We start from the raw sequence: 23,211 nt of genomic DNA on the forward strand, positions 1-23,211 counted from the left end.
AGCAGCTGCTTTTTAAAAGCACTCAAGGATCTTCAGCATTATCTCACTTAGTTTCACTTTTTAATGGAACTGGAAAATTATAGCTCATAAAGCTCTGCATAACTGTTTCTAATGCCTCCCTGGGAAGTAAGATTAGGGATTAGGGATTACTCCTATTTCAAATGAGGGAAACATAGCCCCAGAGAAACTGAGTCGATTTTCTAAAGCATGCAGATAGAGAGGGACAGAGCTAACACCACAACAGAGGCCTTCTAACTCTCTTTTCCAGGACGCTTTTCAGAGAGCAGAGCAGCAAACACACTCAGGTTAAAGCAGAGGGGATTACTTCTACTCTCAAACGCAAAGAAGGAGAGGTCGGCCTTCATTCTTTACCATCTTTCTTGACTCTCTCCTACGACCGCTAAGGACCTTCAAAGAGGTGGATGAAAGCAGCACCTGATGAAGGCAAGCTGAGTACTCCCGGCTGTACGGAGCCAGCTGGCTGCAGGCCCAGAGAGTCAGCGAGATCTTGGTTTGCCTGCAGACAGACAGGGTGGGTGTTTTATTTTTAAACTGAAACTTAACCTTCTGGTCAGTTTAAGAAAAGCTCTGGAAAATACCAAAAAATCTCCCACGGATGGCCTTGTCACATCTGTGAGTTTTTCTCCTGCCACCTTGGCTTGGCAGAGAAGTGAGTGAGGAAAGGGACTTCCTTTCAATCTTATCAGTCCAACGGGCTGAGCTGTTATTTGTTTTAACCTTGGCCTTCCCAGCCTTTTAACTTCACAAGTCACAGCGGCTGCCTGTTCCACTCAATCCTCAGGTTTCTGCAGCCACTCCTTGCTGAGCTCCTCAGTTTACAGTCTCAACAATGATGTTGTTCTTGAGGTATCATTAAGGGTCCTTTGGACTGAGAACAAGAGATAAGCGATTCAGCACACCATCACCGGACTATCAACATAGGCCTGAACAGGGCCACGTTGAACTCCCATATTCAAGGTTTTCGATCGAAGACCCGGGAAAGGGTAACACAACACGGGGCTGCCCTCTTAATAAATTCATACTGGAAGAGAGAGGGAGGGAAGAGGAGAAGCAGAGGAATGAATGGGGATAGGTAGGGCAATGATGCTCAGAACAATACCTGTTATGATGCTTAACAAATACTGTAATGATGGCGGTGGAAGTGGAGGGGAGGGGGGAAGATGTGGGAAGACAAGAAATAGAGATTCCTTTAAAAGCTGGAGAAAGACAGGTAAAGGGAGGCAGACGATAGGGAACCAGGGAATTAAAGATGCTGAGCTGATGGCAGGAGCGGCTTGATGAAACAGGAAATGAGCTGGAAAGTGTCTGATGAAAAAGCACACAGGACAATTTTCGGGTTCAAATCTGAAGCACAGCAAAAATATAAAAGACCTTCGAGGTTTCAGCTCCAGCAGGGAACCCAAGAATAACCTCTCTGCAAAGCACAAACTGTACCTCAGAGAGCCAACTTTGCAACTTTCTTCAAGGAAGACGAACGGACAGCTCCAACTTTACGGGAAAGTGGGTCTCATACTGCTCTCTTACATAAAACATTGTTTAATATTGCTGAGGACAAGTTCATAAATCCACTAGATTGTAAGGTCTTTTTGTCGTCTCAAACTTAACATGCCCAAAAGAGAACGCCTCATCTTCCCACCCAAACCCTGTCCTTCCCCAGACCTTTCTATCACTGTAGACTAACACCAGCATCCTACCTGTCTCACAAGCCCGTAACCTGGCATTATCCTCAACTCTTCTCTCTTGTTCAACCCATGTAATTAATGACACCAAATCCTGCCAGTTTTACCTTGCCTACATCACTAAAATCCTCCCTTTCCCCTCTATCCAGACCACCACCACATTGACCCAAGCACCTAACAGCTACCGCCTAGACTGCTGCATCAGCCTTCTCACTAACCTTCCTGTCCTCCCCTCCCCCCCCCCACACCTAGCCCATACTTCACGGTGCTGCCTGGATCATTTTTCTCAAGAACTGTTCAGGCCCCATCTCCCCACTCCACAAAATACTCCTGGTTTCCCAGCCATCTCCACATCAACACAGAAACTCCGTTCCCTTGGCTTTAAGGTACTCAATCAGCTCTTCCCCTCCTAGCTTATCTCACTGATCTACTACAACCCAACTCACACACTTCACTCTTAACACCAACCTAGTCGACGCCCTTGGATCTCGCCTGTCTCGCTGTCTACCACTTGCCCATGTTCCCCCTTTGGCCTGGAGCTCCCTCCCTCTTCATATCCATTCATCCAATAGTATTTATTGAGTGCTTACTATGTGCAGAGCACTGTACTAAGAGCTTATCTAACAGATCATGACACTCCCCATTTTCAAAGCCCTACTAAAATCACATCTCCAGAAGGTGTTCTCCGATTACGCCCTCATTTCCCCTTAATCACTCTTCCCTCTGCATCTCCTAAGCATCTGGATCTGAATCCCTTACGCACCTGATATTCACCTCACTCTTGGCCCCGTAACACGTACGTATCTTTTACTCTGCCGTTTCCCCTAGCTGTAATTTATTTTAATGTCTGTCTTCCCCTGAAAACTCTAAGCTCGTTGTGGGCAGGGAATGTATTTGCCAATCTGCATTGCACTCTTCCAAGTGCTTAATACAGTGCTCTGCACACGGGTAAGCACTCAATAATACCACTGATTAAAGGCAGGGATCGTGATTACCAACTCTATTTACTCTACCAATTATTTAGGACAATGCTCTGCGCAAAGTGCCCCATAAATACTACTGATTGATTGAAAAGAGCCTCATCTAAATAATACCTTCATTCTTCAGCCAAGAATGAGACCCATCAAGAAAATAAGTGGAGGACACTCAGTGTCTTAAATGAACAGTTACTGTTGCCTGAAGTCAGAAGGTCTGTGATCTACCCTCCCCCGAGACCCCTTCAACTCTTCTAATTTTAAGGAATTCTAATTTTTCAGTATAAATCTATGGCCAACGGACACAAAACAGTTCAGCATATCAAGCTGGGAACAGAGGAAAACTCAGCATGTTTGTAACCTTATACAATTTAGAATACTTCATGGGGTATCTGGCTGGGAGAGAGAGACATCAAGAAATATGTTCACAAGCTTAACAGGCTGCAATGAAAGGTGTGACTTAAAAGTGAGATGTTGCAGCTTTAACCAGTAGGAATGAAGTGGATTAGTAGTTAAGTCACTGTGAAGGGAACTGATTAAAAGCATAACTCCTTATTTATAAAATGAAAAACGGAGTACAAGATTACATTCGTCCCACTTGAGAAAAATAAAAGCAGAGCAGAGGCCATATGAAGAAAGGGAGTATGGCCTAGTAGAAAGAGAAGGGGCCTGGGAGGCAGAGGACCTGGGTTCTAACCCTGGCTCCACCACTTACCTGCTGTGGGACCTTGGGAAAGTCACTTAACTTCTCTATGCCTCAGTTCCCTCATCTGCAAAAGGGGGATTCAATACCTGTTCTCCTTCCTCCTTAGGCTATGAGCCAATGAGGGACCTGCTTATCTGTATCTACCCCAGCACTTCATACACTGCTTGGCACATAACAAGCATTTAACAAATACCATAATTATTATTGCTATTATTAGACCATACGGTAAGCTCGCTGGGGGCAGGGAATGTTCCTATAAGCTCTGTTATACCGTACTGTCCCAAGCGCTATAACTGATAAGTACTACTTAGTACTTACTACTTAATAATTATACACAGTACTCAATAAATACGACCGATTATTACTACTTGATAATACTAATCCAAAAGCCCTATCAAATTTTGGAGGCACAGCTACGTGGGGAAGAGAGAGGCAGAAAGAGCCACCCCGTGAAAGCCTGGGAAGAAGCCAAAGGAGGGACGGGAAGAAAGAGTTGTAGATTGGCCCGACTCCTGATGAAAAAGCACACAGGGCAATTTTCGGGTTCCAATCTGAAGCACAGCAAAAATATAAAAGACCCTTGTTGCCTCAGTAGAGCAGGTGATGACTGTTAGAGGGGTGGTTCGTCACTGAAAGGTTACCTTACTTCTAAAACGTTATTACTTCAGATCAGGGAATTAGTGAACTGTCTTTGCAGTAATGGCCAATTATTGGGCTCCTAAGGGTAGACTGTAAAAAGAGAGCTTAGAATCGATCAGGTAATACACTGTCCAAACCTTCATAGTCCGGAAAGCAATTAACACAGCCAGGTAAAAAGGTAAAAGCAGATGGCTGTGAGAAAGACCTTTAAACTCTAAGTCAGGGAGGTCCGATGACTTCCAACTCCCTCCCTCTGTGCTCGGAAGCCCTTAATTCCAGCACCCAGCCTGCCGGATAAATTCATGAAATGACACACGTGCGGGTACCTCTCGCTCTTCCCTAACATGTAATTTGGCTGGAATGGCGATGCCTCCTTCTCCTTCCCTTCTCCGACCAAAGCAAGTTGGACCAGCCCAGCCTAGGAAATGGAGAGAAAACCTGCTCCCTTTCAACAAACCTCGTCTCGGAATTCCAAGGCTGGTGGAGAGGAACTTCCTTTCAGATAACGGAAGCTTAGGAGAGTGCTTGGCACACAGTAAGCACTCAATAAATACCACTGATTGATATGAAAGCCAAAACCGGATACCATTCTCTTTTCACTCAGCTATCAGCCAACCTCCAGCACAGTTGATGTGTCACTCTCAAGGAGCAAAGTGGCCTAGCGGATAGAGCATGGGCTTGGGGGTCAGAAGGATCTGGGTTCTAATCTGACTCTGCTGCTTGACTCTGGGCAAGCTACTTAATTTCTCTGAGCCTCAGCTACCTCATCTGTAAAATGGGGATTAAGACCATGAGCCTCATGTGGGACATAGACTGTGTCCAACCTGGTTAGTGCTTAGTACAGTGCCTGGCACCTAGTAACCGCTTAACAAATAACATTTTTTTAAAAAAAAAGTTAAATTCCCCCTACTAAGGAGACATACGTCCAGCTACAGCTCACTACCGAGCTATGTTTGGGGACCTTTTCTTCACTCCCAAATGAAAGGGAAATCAAAGAAAGCTCATTAGCATGTTCCGAGCACTGGGGCTGCCCATCCTGTTGAAGTCACCTTTTTGGATTTCTCCCGTTTTCAAAGAGTCCTTAGAGATGGTGGAGGTTAGCTCCATTTTGCTGTGAATGAAAGAGCCGGCTAATCCACTGCCTTCCGTTCTGCTGCAAATCATAAAGCACTTAAGAAACGTTCCTCCAATCGTATCTCTTCGCCCGGCTGAACATCAATTGCACTGTAATTCCGCAGAGAAGGGGGCCTTTACCTTTACGTGAAATTGCTCCCGGAACAATGAACTGGGCTATTGTGACAGTTCACCGAGGGAGAAAAAATGAAGAGGGCCCTTTTACGTCCATTTCTTTAAAAACTGTCAAGAACCGAGAAAAATGGTGTTCCGAGAGCAAAGCTAACAGCTTGGCAGCAACACCGAGCACTACCTCATGGGACATCCAGGCTTGGCAACAATACCACGGGGCTTCGAGTGCCAGCCCTTAAACAGGAATTATGTTTGATGCTTGGGTTGGCACTCTCGGCGCTCACTCAGAACTGAACAATAAAAATAATCAAACTGACAAAGTGACAGGTTCGGTTTAAGGTGGGGGAGGTTTCACCTGTCAAATGCGATCCCGCCGACCCGCAGAGCTTTCCAGAGGGTCCTTCGTGCCCATCTGGCCAAGAGCAGGGAAGCATTTAAACTACAAGCTTCTGAGGACAGCAGTCGGAGGTCTAGCTTGGCCAGTCCACTGGATTTGCCAGCCGAGCCCGAACCAGAAGAACCTGAAGGGAGCTTGAAAGGAGTACTCAAACTCCAGGTTCCTAGGCAATTAACCTGGCCCGACTCACTAGAAGGTTAAAGGGAGGGGGCTAGGAAACAAGTACTATTGTTATTATCATTATTATAACTGCATTACTGTTATTCTAATGTTATCTATCGTGATAATGTTGTCTTGTTTTTGTTTTGTTCTGTTTTGCTTTGCTGTCTGTCTCCCCCGATTAGACTGTGAGCCCGTCAATGGGCAGGTATTGTCTCTATCTGTTGCCAAATTGTACAGTCCAAGCGCTTAGTACAGTGCCCTGCACATAGTAAGCGCTCAATAAATACTATTGAATGAATGAATGAATGAATGAATATTGTGGCAGTAGGGCCGGGATCATTAGCAAAACTCTAAATTAAGCCCATGGAGAAATGGCAACCATGCTTGGAGATTGCTGCATCCTAACTGGCTCATGGCCCCAACGCAACTGACAGCTGAGGCTCAAAAGTTTCAGATTCTGGTGAACTTATGGGCGGGGAATATGTCGCTTGGCAGTTTTGTACTTCCTGAGCGCTTAGTAGAGTGTATCGTGCCAATAATAACAACAGTAATAATAATAATACTGTGTATTTGGTAAGCACGTACTGTGTGCCATGCACTGGCCTAAACGCTATGTTAGATTCAAGGTAATCAGGTCGGACACAGTCCCTGTCCCAGATGAGGCTCACAGACTAAAGGGGAAGGTGTTTCACCCCATTTAATGGATGAGGAAACTGAAAACCGGAGAAGTGACATGTTCAAGGTTACACAGCAGGCAGGAGGTGGATGAGGATTGTGGAAAGATCCCGGGCTTCGGAGTCAGAGGTCATGGGTTCGACTCCCGGCTCTGCCACTTGTCAGCTGTGTGACTGTGGGCAAGTCACTTCACTTCTCTGCGCCTCAGTTACCTCATCTGGAAAATGGGGATTAACTGTGAGCCTCACGTGGGACAACCTGATTATCCTGTAACTCCCCCAGCATTAGAACAGTGCTCTGCACATAGTAAGTGCTTAACAAATACCAACATTATTATTATTATTATTAACCCGGTTCCTCTGACTCCCAGGCCCATGCTCTTTCCTCTAGTCCACTGGGTAGGTTGCTATTGCCATTAGGCCTCTTCCCCCATAGGCCTAGATTCTGGAGCATTTAGGACACGAGAATGCTCAGTTCTAAACACGTATCGCCAAGGACAAACCTGGTTTCCTAGACCTCCCAACTGTATTTAAACGAAGCTGGAGTGCCTACAGGAATCATTGATTCATTCAATAGCACTTATTGAGCGCTTACTATATGCAGGGCACTCTACTGAATCATACTTCATGAAGTATGGAAGAAAACCAAAGGTGCTGAGAGAGGACTGTTCCGTTGACTGCACTTGAGACCACCTTCCCCGAGGTAGAAACTCAGCATAATCCACCCACAAGGAATTGGATATGAGTACTGCTTGCTGTTCAAATCCCTCCTGCAATTACACAACCAAACCGAAACATGTTCTTCCCTTTGGGTCTCCTATCACATAATGTCCCAAAGCCCTCACTCCCCAACTTCCTTTTTCAGAATGAACTATGAGTTGTTTGGCTTTTCTGCCTTCAAACTGGCTGAAGGGAGTGTGCAAGGGTGATCAGAGGATATTCCTATGATGTCGTCAGGCCTTTCCCTAATCGCATGAGACCCCCAAATTTTGGAAGGCAAATTTTCTCCTGCCTGAACTCTGTATTTCATTATGCGCAAAATGTTAGAAATGATTGCTTTCAACTAACATTTGCCAGTAAAAACACCAGCCATCCCACATCGCGCATCACCAAATATACATCCAGTCCGAGAATCCATGCTAAGCTTTAGCCTTATATTTTGCATCCGTTAACCTTAAAGACCCAGTGCCCTTTCTAACCGAGCACTGACATCTCTTTTAAGAAATGGTTCTTCTTTGTCTCGACACCAGCCTTGCCTCCCGTCAGATCTCTATGGAAAATGAGATCTTCTTCCTTTTCTACATCTTTTACCACCTTTCCTTAGGCTGCAATTTCACAGGGTAGGAAAGGCTTCAGTCAGGAAAGAGCTTTTGAGACGCTCCAGAAAACAGGTTTCCGGCACCTCTCAAAACCCCCTGACCTAGGCCTAATAAATTCTCTCATAGGGACTGGGGTATGACCATTAGTCAAGAGGGAAGAAATCGTATGCCCAAGAAGAATTTTGTCTCGAGAATATTATCCTTCATCACCATTTACTTTGAATTAAAGGGGGAAAAAAGCCCCCAACCTCCGACTTCTAAAAAGGGGACGAAATTCTATCCAATACCCTCTGTCCAGAAGCTCATTTTACATAATAGGGTTTCACATTTTCATTAGTAGCAATGATTATTGTAAAGAAATGGACTAGAACAGTGTGACAATGAGCATCAGTCAGCTGGTTTAAAATCCACAGTATTTCCAGAAAATTTCTAGATGGTTTGTATACTCTGACCTGAACCAAGAACCGATAAATTTAGAAAAAAAAGAGACAATACAGTTTAATTCTTTTACATAAGGACTTCGGTATGAGAATGTTATCAACATAAATCACTACAACCTTGACAGTTCCCACTTTCCCACTGAGTATTTTAACTGGAAAATAAAGATTGGCATATGATTTGGAATTTCAGCCTTTAGCTTTCTCTACCCATATTTTCCTTTCCACTTCTCCCACCTAACCTCTCAAAAGCCTGATGCTGTTACATTTGCTCTAAGGTAGTCTGACTCAAACCTGCAGCACTGTTATCGTCTCAAATGCTGCCAGTAAAACTCAATATATTCGCCGTTTTTCAGTTTCCCATTCCTGCCACATTCTTCTGGAAGCTAAAATACGATTTTCGCAGAATGTCACCTGCTCCATGCCAAACTGGTCACATCCTCCTGGAAGTGTATGCTTTTTTTTTTTTCCCTTCCAACTGCTGTTTGCATCTAGGAAGAGGTTTACAGATTTTGAATTGAGGGATTCTTAAAAGTAAGTCAGAGGCATTTTAAAAAATTAGACCCATACTGAATCTTTCTACCCCGCCCCAGATAATCTAGCAGCAAACCACAGGACCTTCTTCTAATCCTGTCTCTCCTAAAATGCTTTACAGAAACAAACTCTACAAAATGAGATACACATTGCTCTCAATTCTTACCCCTCCCGAAACACCCGCCGTTCGCTCTGCAAAATTCCACCCATCTAAGATCTGCGTTCAGAATCCCACCGTCAATATGACATTTCGACCATCTACGATAAATCCCTGCTTCGAAAAGATTCTGGCGGAGAAAATGATGCGGTTGTCGTAAAACTTGAGCCCTTTCTTGACCGCCGCCGGTGGCGGGGGGATGGGGGGGGAGTGTGGGATTGTTTCCCTACGAGATTTCTGTTATAATTTCTGCCCCAGAAACACTTCCCTTACCTGGTTGGCGAATTCTCTCAAGTGAGCCATGTCCCGAGGCTAGCAGGGTATCCGTGTCTCCAGGACCACAAAGCACTCGACTCCCCCGGCTCGGCTCCCGGATCCAGACGGCTCGCCTTCAATCCACCGGGTCTGGAGAGAAGTGGGTGGCTAGGTTGGCGTCCCCGCCCGCCCACACCCACCCCCTTTCCGATCACCTGAGGGTCCAAGAGGAGCATTCACTCCCTCGTTCATTCATTCTGATCCTGAGCGCTTACCGTGTGCAAGAGCACTGTACTGAGCGCTTGGGAGAGGAACAGACACATTCCCTGACCTCGCGGTCTAGATGGTTGTCTTGATTTTGTCTGTCTCTCCCGATTAGACTGTAAGTCCGTCAATGGGCAGGGATTGTCCCTATCTGTTGCCGAGTTGTACATTCCAAGCGCTTAGTCCAGTGCTCTGCACATAGTAAGCGCTCAATAAATACTACTGAATGAATGAATGACTGGTCCCTTTGGAGAGGTAAATCCTCCCCCAGACCCAACATGGTGGAGATGGAAGGGATGATGATTATGGCATCTGCAAAGCGCTTCCTACAATCAGCACGGCCTAGCGGCAAGAGCCCGGGCTTGGGAGTTGGAGGATGTGGGTCCTAATACCGGCTCCGCTGTGTGACCTTGGGCAAGTCTCTCTGTGCCTCAGTTACCTCATCCGTCACACTTGTTTTGCTGGCTCTCTCTCCCCTTCTAGTCTGTCTCCACCTTTTCTAGACTGTAAGCCCGGTGTGGGCAGGGATTGTGGCTCTTTATTGCCGAACTGTACTTTCCAAGCGCTTAGGACAGTGCGCGGCACACAGTAAGCGCTCAATAAATATGACTGAATGAGTGAATGAAGGGGGATTAAGACTATGAGCCCCAGGTGGGACAACCTGACTGCCTTGTATCTACTGTGCTTAGAACAGTGCTAGGCACATAGTAAGCACTTAACAAACACTATAATTATTATTATGATGGGCCAGGCACTGTACTAAGCGCTGGGGTGGATACAAGCAAATGGGGTTGGCCCCAGTCCCTGTCCCACGTGGGGGTTCACAGTCTCCATCTCCATTTTCCAGAGGAGGGAACTGAGGCCCCCAAGAATACTAATAATAATAATAATGCTATTTGTTAAGAGCTTATTGTGTGCCAAGCACTATTCTAAGCACTGGGGTAGATACGAGGTAACCAGGTTGTCCCCCGTGGGGCTCACAGCCTTCAAACCCACTTTACAGATGGGGTTCCTGAGGCACAGGGAAGTGAAGTGACTTGCCCAAGGTCACCCAGCGAGCGAGCGAGCGGCGGAGGCGGCATTAGAACCCACGACCTGCTGACTCCCAGGCCGGGGCTCTAATGACTAGGCCAGCGTGGCTCAGTGGAAAGAGCCCGGGTTTGGGAGTCAGAAGTCATGAGTTCTAATCCCACCCCTGCCACTTGTCAGCTGGGTGACCTTGGGCAAAGCCACTTCCCTTCTCTGGGACTCAGTGACCTCACCTGTCAAATGGGAATGAAGACTGTGAGCTGTACGTGGGACAACCCGATGACCCCGTATCTCCCCCAGTGCTTACAACAGTGCTTGGCACATACTAAGCACTTAACAAATACCACTATTATTATTATGATGATTAATCCCACCTCCGCCACTTGTCAACTGTGTGACCTTGGGCAAAGCCACTTCCCTTCTCCGGGCCTCAGTTGGCCTCATCTGTAACATGGGGATGAAGCCTGCGAGCCCCAAGGGGGACAACCTCGTTACCTTGTATCTCCCCCAGCGCTCAGAACAGTGCTTGGCACATAGTAAGCGCTTAGGACATACCATCATCATTATTATTAATCCCACCTCCACCGCTTGTCAGCCGGGTGACCTTGGGCGAAGCCCCTTCCCTTCTCCAGGCCTCAGCTGGTCCCATCTGTACAATGGGGGTGCAGACTGCGACCCCCATAGGGACAACCTGATGAGTCCTGCCTCTCCCCCAGAGCTTAGAACAGTGCTTGGCACACCTTAAGCGCTTAATACCATTATTATTATTAGTCCTGCCTCCGCCGTTTGTCAGCCGGGTGACCTTGGGCGAAGCCCCTTCCCTTGCCTCAGTGGCCTCATCTGGAAAGTGGGTGAGCTCGGGCAGAGCCCCTTCCCTTCTCCGGGCCTCAGTGGCCTCATCTGTGCAATGGGGGTGCAGACTGCGAGCCCCACGGGGGACAACCTGCTGACCCCAGCCTCTCCCCCAGCGCTTAGAACAGAGCTTGGCACACCAGAAGCACTTAATACCAATATTATTAGTCCTGCCTGCTGCCGCATTTCAGCTGGGTGACCTTGGGCGAACCCCCTTCCCTTCTCCAGGCCTCAGTGGCCTCATCTGTGCAATGGGGGTGCAGACTGCGAGCCCCAAGGGGGACAACCTGCTGAGCCCTGCATCCCCCCCAGCGCTTGGAACAGTGCTTGGCACAGAGTAAGCGCTTATTACATTATTATTATTACTATCCTTATTATTAATAATCCCGCCTCCGCCCCTTGTCAGCTGGGTGACCTTGGGCGAAGCCCCTTCCCTTCTCCGGGCCTCATCTGGAAAATGGGGGGCCTCGAGCAAAGCCCCTTCCCTTCCCCGGGCCTCGGTTGGCCCCATCTGTGCAATGGGGGTGCAGACTGCGAGCCCCAAGGGGGACAACCTGCTGAGCCCTGCATCCCCCCCCAGCGCTTGGAACAGGGCTTGGCACACCGTAAGCCCTTAATGCCAATATTATTAGTCCTGCCTGCTGCCGCATGTCAGCTGGGTGACCTCGGGCGAAGCCCCTTCCCTTCTCCGGGCCTCAGTGGCCTCATCCGGGCAATGGGGGTGCAGACTGCGAGCCCCAAGGGGGACAACCTGCTGGGCCCTGCATCCCCGCCCCCCGCAGCGTTTAGCACAGAGCACCATTGCTGTTATCCTTGCTAAGGCCCTGCAGCCACAGAAACCCCCCCCCTCCCCTCCTCCCCCCTCCCTCCTCTCCCCCCTCCCCTCCTCCTTCCCCCTCCCCCTCCTCCTTCCCCCTCCATCCCCCTCCTCCCTCCCTCCCCCTCCCCCTCCCTCCTCTCCTCCTTCCCCCTCCCCCCCTCCTCCTCCCCCCTCCTCCTCCCCTCCTCCTCCCTCCCCCCCTCCTCCTCCCCCTCCCTCCTCCCCCCTCCTCCCCCTCCCTCCCCTCCTCCTCCCTTCCCCCCCCCAGCACCTTCGCTCGCCTGCAGGAGCCCCGGGGGTGCGGAGAAGGGCGGCGTTCAGCGCGGCCCTGGCCCGGGGGCCTCCATCCCCTCGCCGGACCGCCGGCCCCGAGCGGCGGGCGAAAGCAGCGCGGCCGGAGGGGACGGCGGGGCAGGGCGCGCCACTGCGCAGGCGCCGCCGCGCCGCACAGCCCTCTGGGACGCGTAGTCCGCCCCCCCCCCACGCCCCAGGGACTCCATCTCCCGACAGCCCCCGGGGGGAGAGCGAGGGATTGTGGGGATTGGAGTTCGGGGGAAGCTGGCGGACCCGAGGGGGACCCCCCCCGGGCGGACTACAAGCCCCAGGAGGCCGTGCGCGGGGCGGCTCCCCGCTCCTTTGGAGGCGCCCCTAGAATAATAACGTCCCTTCATTCAGTAGTCTTTATTGAGCGCTGGCTAGGTGCGGAGCACTGGACTGAGCGCTTGGAATGGACAATTCGGCAACAGATAATAATAATAATAATAAATGTTGGCATTTGTTAAGCACTTACTCTGTGCAGAGCACTGTTCTGAGCGCTGGGGAAGATCCAGGGTCATCAGCTTGTCCCACGGGAGGCTCCCAGTCTTCATCCCCATTTTAATAATGTTGGTATTTGTTAAGCGCTTACTCTGCGCAGAGCACTGTGCTAAGCGCTGGGGGAGATCCAGGGTCATCAGGTTGTCCCACGGGAGGCTCACCATCTTCAACTCCATTTTAATAATAATAATAATACTGTTGGTATTTGTTAAGGGCTTACTCTATGCAGAGCACTGTGCTAAGCGCTGGGGGAGATCCAGGGTCATCAGGTTGTTCCACGGGAGGCTCACCATCTTCAACTCCATTTTAATAATAATACTGTTGGTATTTGTTAAGCGCTTACTCTGCGCAGAGCACTGTGCTAAGCGCTGGGGGAGATCCAGGGTCATCAGGTTGTCCCACGGGAGGCTCACCATCTTCAACTCCATTTTAATAATAATAATGTTGGTATTTGTTAAGCGCTTACTCTGTGCAGAGCACTGTGCTAAGCGCTGGGGGAGATCCAGGGTCATCAGGTTGTCCCACGGGAGGCTCACCATCTTCAACTCCATTTTAATAATAATAATGTTGGTATTTGTTAAGCGCTTACTCTGTGCAGAGCACTGTGCTAAGCGCTGGGGGAGATCCAGGGTCATCAGGTTGTCCCACGGGAGGCTCACCATCTTCAACTCCATTTTAATAATAATAATAATACTGTTGGTATTTGTTAAGGGCTTACTCTATGCAGAGCACTGTGCTAAGCGCTGGGGGAGATACAGGGTCATCAGGTTGTCCCACGGGAGGCTCACCATCTTCAACTCCATTTTAATAATAATAATAATAATGTTGGTATTTGTTAAGCGCTTACTCTGTGCAGAGCACTGTTCTAAGCGCTGAGGGAGCTATAGGGTCATCAGGTTGTCCCACAAGAGGCTCACAGTCTTAATCCCCATTCTACAGATGAGGTAACTGAGGCAAAGAGAAGTTAAGTGACTTGCCCACAGTCACACAGCTGACAAGGGGCAGAGTTGGGATTCAAACCCATGACCTCTGACTTCCAAGCCCGGGCTCTTTCCCTATAGTATTTGTTAGGCGCTTGCTGTGTGCCAGACATTATACTAAGCACTGAAGTAGTTAGAAGCTACCTAATCAACCAGTCACAGCCCCTGTCCCTCATGGGGCCCACGGTCTTAATCCCCATTTTATAGACGAGGTAATAGTAATAATAATGATGCTATCTGTTAAGCACTTACTATGTGCCAGACATTATACTAAGCACTAAGGTAGTTACAAGCTACGTAACCAACCAAGCACAGCCCCTGTCCCTCATGGGGCCCACGGTCTTAATCCCCATTTTATAGACGAGGTAATAGTAATAATAATGATGCTATCTGTTAAGCACTTACTATGTGCCAGACATTATACTAAGCACTAAGGTAGTTACAAGCTACGTAACCAACCAAGCACAGCCCCTGTTCCTCATGGGGCCCACAGTCTTAATCCCCATTTTATAGACGAGGTAAAAATAATAATAATGTTGCTATCTGTTAAGCACTTACTATCTGCCAAGCAGTGTTCTAAGCACTGGGGGAGATACAGGGTCATCAGGTTGTCCCACGTGGGGCTCACAAGTCTTCATCCCCATTTTACAGATGACGTAACTAAGGGGCAGAAAAGTGAAGCGACTTACCCCAAGTCACCCAGCTGATAAGTGGCAGAGCCAGGATTAAAACCCATGACCTTTGACTCCCAAGCCTCTCCTCTTTCCACTAAGCCACACTGAGGTAACTGAGGCACAGAAGTGAAGTGACTTATCCAAGGTCACACAGCAGGCAAATGTTAGATTGGGGACTAGAACCCAAATTCTCCTGACTCCCAGACCCGTGCTCTAACCACTGCAGTGCTTGGCACACAGTAAGTGCTTAATAAATACCATTATTATTAGGCCATGCTGCTTCTCCCCAGCAGCTGCAACCTCAGGGATCCCTCTCTTCCCGTGACAACCCTGTCCCGTGGGCACCACCCTCAACCTAGGAGCCCCCTGTCCACCCCAGGCTAGGGCTGGGCCACATTTCTCTGGTTTGCTTTCACTGGGACCCCCCCACCCCTGAGACCAGCCCAAAAATCAAACTGATCTGGGGCAGAGGTGAGGGGCAGTGCCACTGACAGGCCTCCTTTGACCTGACGTTAGCCATGACATTACTCTAGTTGGCCCTGGGAACAAATTCCACCAGAAGGCCTTCCCTGACTAAGCCCCTGCCCTTTCATTCATTCATTCATTCAGTAGTATTTATTGAGCGCTTACTATGTGCAGAGCACTGTACTAAGCACTTAGAATGTACAATTCGGCCACGGATAGAGACAGTCCCTGCCCATTAACGGGCTTACAGTCTAGTCGGGGGAGACAGACAAAAACAATAGCAATAAATAGAATCAAGGGGATGTACACCTCATTAACAAAATAAATAGGGTAATAAAAATGTGTACAGATGAGCACAGTGCTGAGTGGAGGGGAAGGGAGATGGGGAGGAGCAGAGGGAAAGGGGTAGGAAAATGGGGCTTAGCTGAGGGGAGGTGAAGGGGGGGGGGGGAAGAGAGGCAGCAGAGGGAGCAGAAGGAAAAGGGGAAGCTCAATCTGGGAAGGCCTCTTGGAGGAGTTGAGCTCTCAGTGGGGCTTTGAAGAGGGGAAGAGAGTTAGTTTGGCAGAGGTGATTCCTCTTCTGCCGCTCCCTTCTGCATCCCTCTGACTTGCTGTCTTCATTCTTCCCCTCTCCAGTCCCACAGCATTTATGTACATATCTGTAATTTATTTATCTATATTAATGTCTGTCTCCCCCTCCCTAGACTGTAAGCTCATTGTGGGCAGGGAATGTGTCTGTTTATTGTTGTAATGAACTCTCCCAAATGCTCAGTACAGTGCTCTTCACACAGTAAGCACTAAATAAAAATGATTGAATGAATGGACATTCAGTGAGTCAATGACACTGAATGTGCATGGCCTGGGGTTAGGTTTGTATAATAATAAAAAAAAATAATAATTGTGGTATTTGTTCAATGCTTTCTATGTGCCAAGCACTGTACTGAATGCTAGAGTAGATACAAGATAATCAAGTCTCACACGGGGCTCACAGTTTAAATAAAAGGGACAAGAGGTATTAAATCTCCATTTTGTAGATGAGGGAACTGAGGCACAGAGAAGTTAAGTGACTTGTTCAAGGTCACAAAGCAGACAAGTGATGGAGCCAGGATTAGTACCCAGGTCCTCTGACTCCCAGGCCTATGGTCTTTCCACTAGGCCGTGCTGCTTCCCAGCTTCCCTTGCCTACCTCTTTTCCCTTCCACCCAACCACCCAAGATCTCTTTGTTCATTAGTGGACTTGAATGAGAACCACAGTCCTACCAAGCATGGACCACTTAGGTTTCACTCATGTGTATCCTTCCATGTTCATTTGCTGGCACTACAAACCTCACCAGCAAATAAGGAAACCTGTGCAATCAAAATCCTCTTCCCTCCTCAGTTGATCGATAAATGCTATTTATTGAGCACTTTTTAAAATGGTATTTGTTAAGCACTTACTATGTGTCAAGCACTATTCTAAGTGCTGGGGTAGATACAAGTTTAGAAAAGCCCCATGGCCTAGCGGATAGAACACGCGCTGGAAGCGTCCTAATCCTGGCTCCATCACTCAACCCTCCCCCAGCCACAATATGAAATCACTGCTTGGGATGGAGGTGGGTGGGGGGGTGCAGTTTAAAGTCCCAGAACAAAATATCTGCCCTCACTCATTTCATAAGCCTTTGTTGAGTTTGACACATAGTTGTGTGGTGCAGGGGTGGGTTGCTTTTCCATTTTCTCGAGAAAACCTGGAGGAAAAGGAAAGGGGAAATATCAAGTGCCCGATATGGTACCCCACCCATAGGAGGTGCCCAGTACAGTGTCTCACACCCAGTAAGATCTCAATATAGCACCATATTCACACTTCTCTCCCAGGAGAGTGCCCTGCATATTGGAAGCTCTCAGTACAGCACCCCAGCTTGAGTAGGTGCAAGGTACAAGGCTATGAACACAATTGTACCCATCCCAAATGGAGTGGGCCCCAGTCCATGTCCCTCTTGGGGCTCACAGTCTTAATCCTCATTTTACAGATGAGGGAATTGAGGCACAGAAAGGTTAAGTGACTTGCCTGAGGTCGCCCAGCAGACAAGTGGCAGAGCCTAGAGTAGAACCCAGGTCCTTCTGACTCCTGGGCCCGGGCTCTATCAACTAGGCCATGCTACTTCTCTGAACAAGGACAACAAACAGAAGGTGCTGAGACAACTGGAAACAGACTACAGTTATAGACTCACTATATTTTGGAGGACCGAGTTCACATGTGTGGGATTGATAGCAAAGTGATTGTCGATATGTCGATTATAAAAAAATCTGGCAAGCTTTCCTTTCCCCGATTTGTGCTGCGTCTGTTTGCGTTTAGGCTTGTCCTGAGGGAGTTTCAGTCTATTTTTGTATGCAGCTCATAGTTAGGGTGTTCAGGCCCTACGTTTCGAGATGTGTCTGATGCCTGATTAACTTGCATCTACCCTAGTACTTAGTACAGTGGTTGGCACATAGTAAGCGCTTAGCAAATCCCACCATTATCACTGTCACGTCGGCATGGAACGTAGCACGATGTCATTTTTACATCATTTTTGTGCGGTTCCCACCCCATCCCAGCAATACAACCCTCTGTGGTACCCAGAGCCCAGCAGTGGCTCCGTAGCCCTTCCATTCCCTTCCCGACTCCCTCTGAATGTGATTGCCATTACTGAGCCAAGGAACCCTCAAGCAGAACATGATGGAGAGGGAGGCTCGGCGCTGAAAATATAAATTCTGGACAGGAAGTTGTCCCATGTTGAAGACATACTGGACACGGGGCAGATAATAACAATGACGGTTTTCTTAAGTGCTTACTATGTGCCAGGCACTGTAATAAACACCAAGGTAGATACAAGATAACCCAATAAATTGTACTGGGTGCTGTACTGGGCACCTCTAATGGGTGCAGTGCCATATTGGGCACCTGCTTTTTCCCCCTTTCCTTCTCCTCCAGTTTTCTCGAGAAAATGGAAAACCAACCTACCCCTGCCACCCATGAAAGGCTCAAAGTCTTAATCCCCACCTTAAAGATGAGGTAACTGAGGCCCATGGAAGTGAAATGACTTGCCCCAGATCACACAGCAGACAAGTGGGAAGCAGCATGGCTCAATGGAAAGAGCCCGGGCTTGGGAGTCAGAGGTCATGGGTTCAAATCCCGTCTCCGCCGCTGGTCAGCTGTGTGACTTTGGGCAAATCACTTAACTTCTCTGGGCCTCAGTTCCCTCATCTGTAAAATGGGGATTGAGACTGTGGCCGTTGCTGCTGTAGCGGTCACTAAGCCTGAGCCCGTGGGTGTGGCTGCAGGTGTCACTGTGGGCTCTGAACTACAAGGAGCTTGAAATCTGCTCCTCCAACCACAGCGCCCTACAGAGCTTTGCTTTGCGTTTCATGTTGTCTTAGTATTTTGCTTCTTTTCTTATCATGTCTGCCGCTAGTCCTCCCGCCACTTTTTATTTTTAGACTGTGGACTCCCGTGGATGGTGTCTATTTCTCATCCAATTAATCTTTCACAGAGGCTATTATAGTGTTTTGCACACAGCAAGTGCTTAAAAATAATAATAATAATGTTGGCATTTGTTAAGCGCTTACTATGTGCAGAGCACTGTTCTAAGTGCTGGGGTAGATACGGGGTCATCAGGTTGTCCCACGAGGCTCACACTCTTCATCCCCCTTTTACAGATGAGGGAACTGAGGCCCAGAGAAGTGAAGTGACTTGCTCACAGTCACACAGCTGACAAGTGGCAGATCTGGGATTCGAACCCATGACCTCTGACTCCCAAGCCCGGGCTCTTCCCACTGAGCCACGCTGCTTCTCTACATACTAATACATACTATTATGATCCATAGCCATCTGTTGAATAAGCTCAACAATCACGAGCAGGGAAGCTGTCTATTGTTGCATAAACAATACAAGTGCTTAGTACAGTGCTCTGCACACAGTAAGAACTCAATAAATACGACTGACTGAATGACTGACTGACTGAATGAATGAATGAATGGTACTGTCTTTGAAAATCCAGGACAGCCAGACTGTCTCTTCCCCATTCCTTAAAAAGAACAATAGCTCTAACTCCACTCCAGCCCCACCTATAGCAGGAAGTAAAACCTCCGGGCTCCAAAAACCTCTGAGTTTGATACTCTTTTTATAAGGCAACATACGGGATGTAGACAGACATTCCCTTTCCTTTCAATCAAAGCTAAAGCAAGCTAAGCCAACCAGTCACTGATTCAGTCAGTGTGCAAAAGTGAGCACTCAACTTCTGAAGTGATCAGGCGTCACTGTTCTAATCACGATAATCAAGTCGAACAGTTTTGATAGGCTCACAGTCAATCAATCATTCAATCGGTGATATCTCTCGAGCCCTTACTGTGTGCAAAGGACTGTACTAGGTGCGTACAACAGAACTGGGAGACTTTTTCCAGTCCACACTGAGAAACAGCATGGCCTAATGGATAGAGCATGGGCCTGAGAGTCAGAAGGATCTGGGTTCTAAACCCGGCTCCACCACTGGTCTGATGAGTGACCTTAGACAAGTCACTTAATTTCTCTGTGCCTCAATTACCTACATGTAAAATGAGGATTAAGACTATGAGCCCCATGTGGGACATGATTGTGTTCAGCCTCATTATCTTGTACTTAGCCCAGCAAGTCATTCAGTGCCTGACATGAAGTATGTGTTAAACCAAAAAAAAAAAAAAAAGCCCCTTCTGATCCTCAATGGCCCGCACAGAGGAGGGAGAGGAAATCTACTCTACCTAGTGTGAAGCAGCCTTGTTCGCTCCTGATCAGAAGCCCTCTCAGATGGTTGGTGTTTGCGGTCTTCCCCACTGGGAAAATTCTGATTCACTTGGGAGGTTTAGTCAGTCAGACAATCATATTTATTGAGCGCTTACTGTGTGTAGGCCTCTGTACTAACTGCTTGGGAGAGTACAGTATAGCAATATTCCAGACACATTCCCTGTCCACCATGAATTTATGGTCCAGAGAGGTCTACTTTAGTCCAGAATGCTCTCTAAGAGGAGCAGCATGGCCAAATGGATAGAGAATGGCCCTGGGAGTCAGAGGACCTGCGTTCTAATCCCAGCTCTGCCACTTGCTGCTGTGTGACCTTAAACAAGTCACTTAACTTCTCTGTGCTTCAGTTTCCTCATCTGCAAAATGGGGATGCCATACCGGTTCCCCATCCTCCTAGATTATATGCTCCATGTGGGATAGGGATAGTATCTGATCTGATGATCTTGTATCTACCACGGTACTTAGTGCAGCGCTCAGCACATAGCATGTGCTGAACAAATAGTATTCTTATTATTAGTAGTAATAATAATAATAACAAAACCTCTATGGGGAAAGAAAGGGGCCTCATGTGGTGACCCAGGGCTCTCCCTTGCCACAACAGTTCCTGAGGACCTAAACACTGGCCCAAACATGCAATCCTGGTGTCATCTGAGAGCATGCTTCAGCCTGGAAGCCCAGACTGGCATGCACACAATGACTGGCCAGCATTATTCTGGCCCACTGCTTCCCCAGGAGGCCAACTGGTAACACGCTAGACTGTTCGAGAGCCTTCTATGTGGTGCCAGAAACTTATACAACCCTCCCAACCCATCGGGTCTGACGTTGATCCCCATTCAAATACACAAATTATGCCGTGCTCTTGTCAACACACATAACAGAGAACCAAGAATCACGTTCAGTCCTGACCAGTTAAGCCCTTCGCATTGTGAACAATTTTCTCGCCTCTTCTCTCCTTGCTCTTTAGTTTCTAGCTCCATGTTTCCTCTTCAAATGAATATTTTCCACAAAACTGAGCCCGGGAGGAGAGAGTTGATTGCAAAGAGCAGCATTTTTATTTCATGGTGAGGTGTAATCAGAGTGTGAATTATGAAATAGATCTAGGGTGAGAAGGATTAGCTGCAGGCTGCTTTTTGTCTTCTGTCACTCTCACCTAGTCTGCCTCAGTTCCCACTCAAGTGGTATGAGAATGATGTTGTTTTTGATTTAGTCTTTTTGCTCCTGTTTCTAACCTTTCTGCTACTGGATTTTGTTCCTTCCATTAAAATATTAATTCACAATAATGTAGACTTTGCTTCTTACTTCTCTCTATATATCTTTAAGGTAGGAGGCTGCCCCGTTTTTGGGTAACAGAGCCAAAATGACATTTTGAGAAGTTGGTGTGCATAGAACTAATAACACCTTTTAAACAGATGAGAGGCAGAAGGAAGGAGGAGGGGAGAAAAGAGAGGTGTACGATAAAGGAAGAGAGGAAGAGAGAAAAGGAAGGAGAACAAATTTATTTCTAGTTCAACTGGGAAGGGGATTGGGTGGGTGCCAGAGTGTCGAAGCACAGTGTCTGCTGTAGCCATGTCTCTCACCTCCACTTCCTCCTGGGCTACCATGGGCACGCTGGACCTGGCACATGGGAGCTGAATTTTTCTCTCAGGGCGCAGTTATCACTGTCTCCCTCTTCCCTCACCAATAATGCTGCTCACCACTGCCATGCCCATGGAGGGTGTTATATTGTACTCTTCCCAGTGCTTAGTACAGCACTTTGCACACAGTAAGCGCTCAGTAAATACGATTGAATGAATTGAATAATAATATAATAGTAATTAATAGTATTTGTTAAGCACTTACTATGTGCCAAGTACTGTTCTAAGTGCCCGGGAGAAGTCAAGTTAATCAGATTGTCCCACGTGGGACTCACAGTCTTAATCCCCATTTTACAGATTAGGAAACTAAGGCACAGAGAAGTTGAGCAACTTGCCCAAAGTCACACAGCTGCCGAGTGGCAGAGCCACTTGGATGAATGAGTTGAATGAATTCAATGATTTCAATGAATAATTGAATGAATGAATGAGTGAGTGAGAATTGCCCTGTCCGGCCTGCCTTGTACCGCTGATTCTATCATGATTGCTAAAGGTTGCTTGGGCTGAGGACCAAGTAATAATAATAATAATGGTGGCATTTGTTAAGCGCTTACTATGTGCAGAGCACTGTTCTAAGCACTGGGGGAGATACAGGGTCATCAGGTTGTCCCACGTGAGGCTCACAGTGAATCCCCATTTTACAGATGAGGTAACTGAGGCCCAGAGAAGTGAAGTGACTTACCCACGGTCACACAGCTGACAAGTGGCAGAGCCGGGAGTCGAACCCATGACCTATGACTCCGAAGCCCAGGCTCTTTCCACTGAGCCACGCTGCTTCCCAACTTCCCAAGTACCTTCCCAGTACCACGCTGCTTCCCAAGTACCTCTCCAACTTTCCCTGCTTTCCGGTAAGAACAGTGGTAAAGTCACCAGTCCCAGGACCGGGTGGTGCCAAGCTCTATTAGCCAAGGGCAAGGATTGGAGCCACCATCTTGACTGTCCCTCAGCTCCTTTCTGGCTCGGAGTGGGGACCGCCAGCTACTCCCTGTCCAGAAAGCTGTGAGGGGAAGAGTAACGGCTTCACACTTCCAATGCCGTGTCCACCCAGGGAGTGGATACCTCTGGTTGAGAGCCATATCCGGTATCAAGAAGAGTCAGAGCTGGTTCACAAGCCATTGGCTCCCAATCTCTCTTTTAGAGAATTTGAGAGGCCTTGATCCATTTTCCATCCTTTCTTATCTGATAACATCTGATGCTTTCCCACGTCTTCCAACCTTCTTGGTTTTTATATGAACTGTAATTGTATCCTGAAGCTACCCAAAATGAAAGTTGCAATTTTTAGAGATCTAAAAAAACAATAATAAAATGCTCTGGGCTTCAACAAAAGGTTTTCTGAGGCGACTTAGAGTCTGGTCCCAGTCTGGTCTTTGTATTTCTTTCATAACCTTCATTTTAAAATGGAACTTTGAAAAATGCTAAATGACATTCGAAGCAGGCAGAGCGCTGGTAGAGAATCCATTCTTGATTAATTTTTTGTTCTAATGAAAGAGAGTGTGAATAATAGAACTCTGGAGATGCGGATGCCCACAGTTTAGCCTTTCTAAAACCCCTACGGCTGTGACTTTCAGGGTTCTTACAATTACATCATTTTGTCTTTTCTTTTCATTTCTTTCCCAGCTATTTTAGTCTTCTCTCCAGCCAAGTTTTTTTTTTTCAGAGCTTCAGACAGGAAGCAAAAATGACTGTTATTGA

General features: G+C 47.7%; 1 protein-coding gene across 4 annotated transcripts in view; it reads right to left on the reverse strand.

Moving 5' to 3' along the window:
• STK25 (serine/threonine kinase 25) overlaps positions 1 to 12,561 on the reverse strand; it is a 38,438-nt gene extending 25,877 nt beyond the window's left edge. For 2 of the 4 annotated variants that reach the window (XR_486267.2, XM_007669125.2), the window contains exons 1-2: positions 12,436 to 12,561; positions 9,218 to 9,349 (exon numbers count right to left, since the gene is read on the reverse strand). Coding sequence is in view for 2 of the 4 variants with exons in the window: in XM_007669125.2 (XP_007667315.1) it covers positions 9,218 to 9,247 (30 nt within the window). In the remaining 2 variants the exon portion in view is untranslated. The remainder of the gene's footprint in view (positions 1 to 9,217; positions 9,350 to 12,435) is intronic. The other 2 variants (XR_005660164.1, XM_007669132.3) reach the window with 1 other exon arrangement.
• Positions 12,562 to 23,211: the final 10,650 nt, after the last annotated feature.

Source organism: Ornithorhynchus anatinus, chromosome 7 (genome assembly GCF_004115215.2).
Source record: "Ornithorhynchus anatinus isolate Pmale09 chromosome 7, mOrnAna1.pri.v4, whole genome shotgun sequence".
Classification (NCBI taxonomy): Eukaryota; Metazoa; Chordata; class Mammalia; order Monotremata; family Ornithorhynchidae; genus Ornithorhynchus; species Ornithorhynchus anatinus.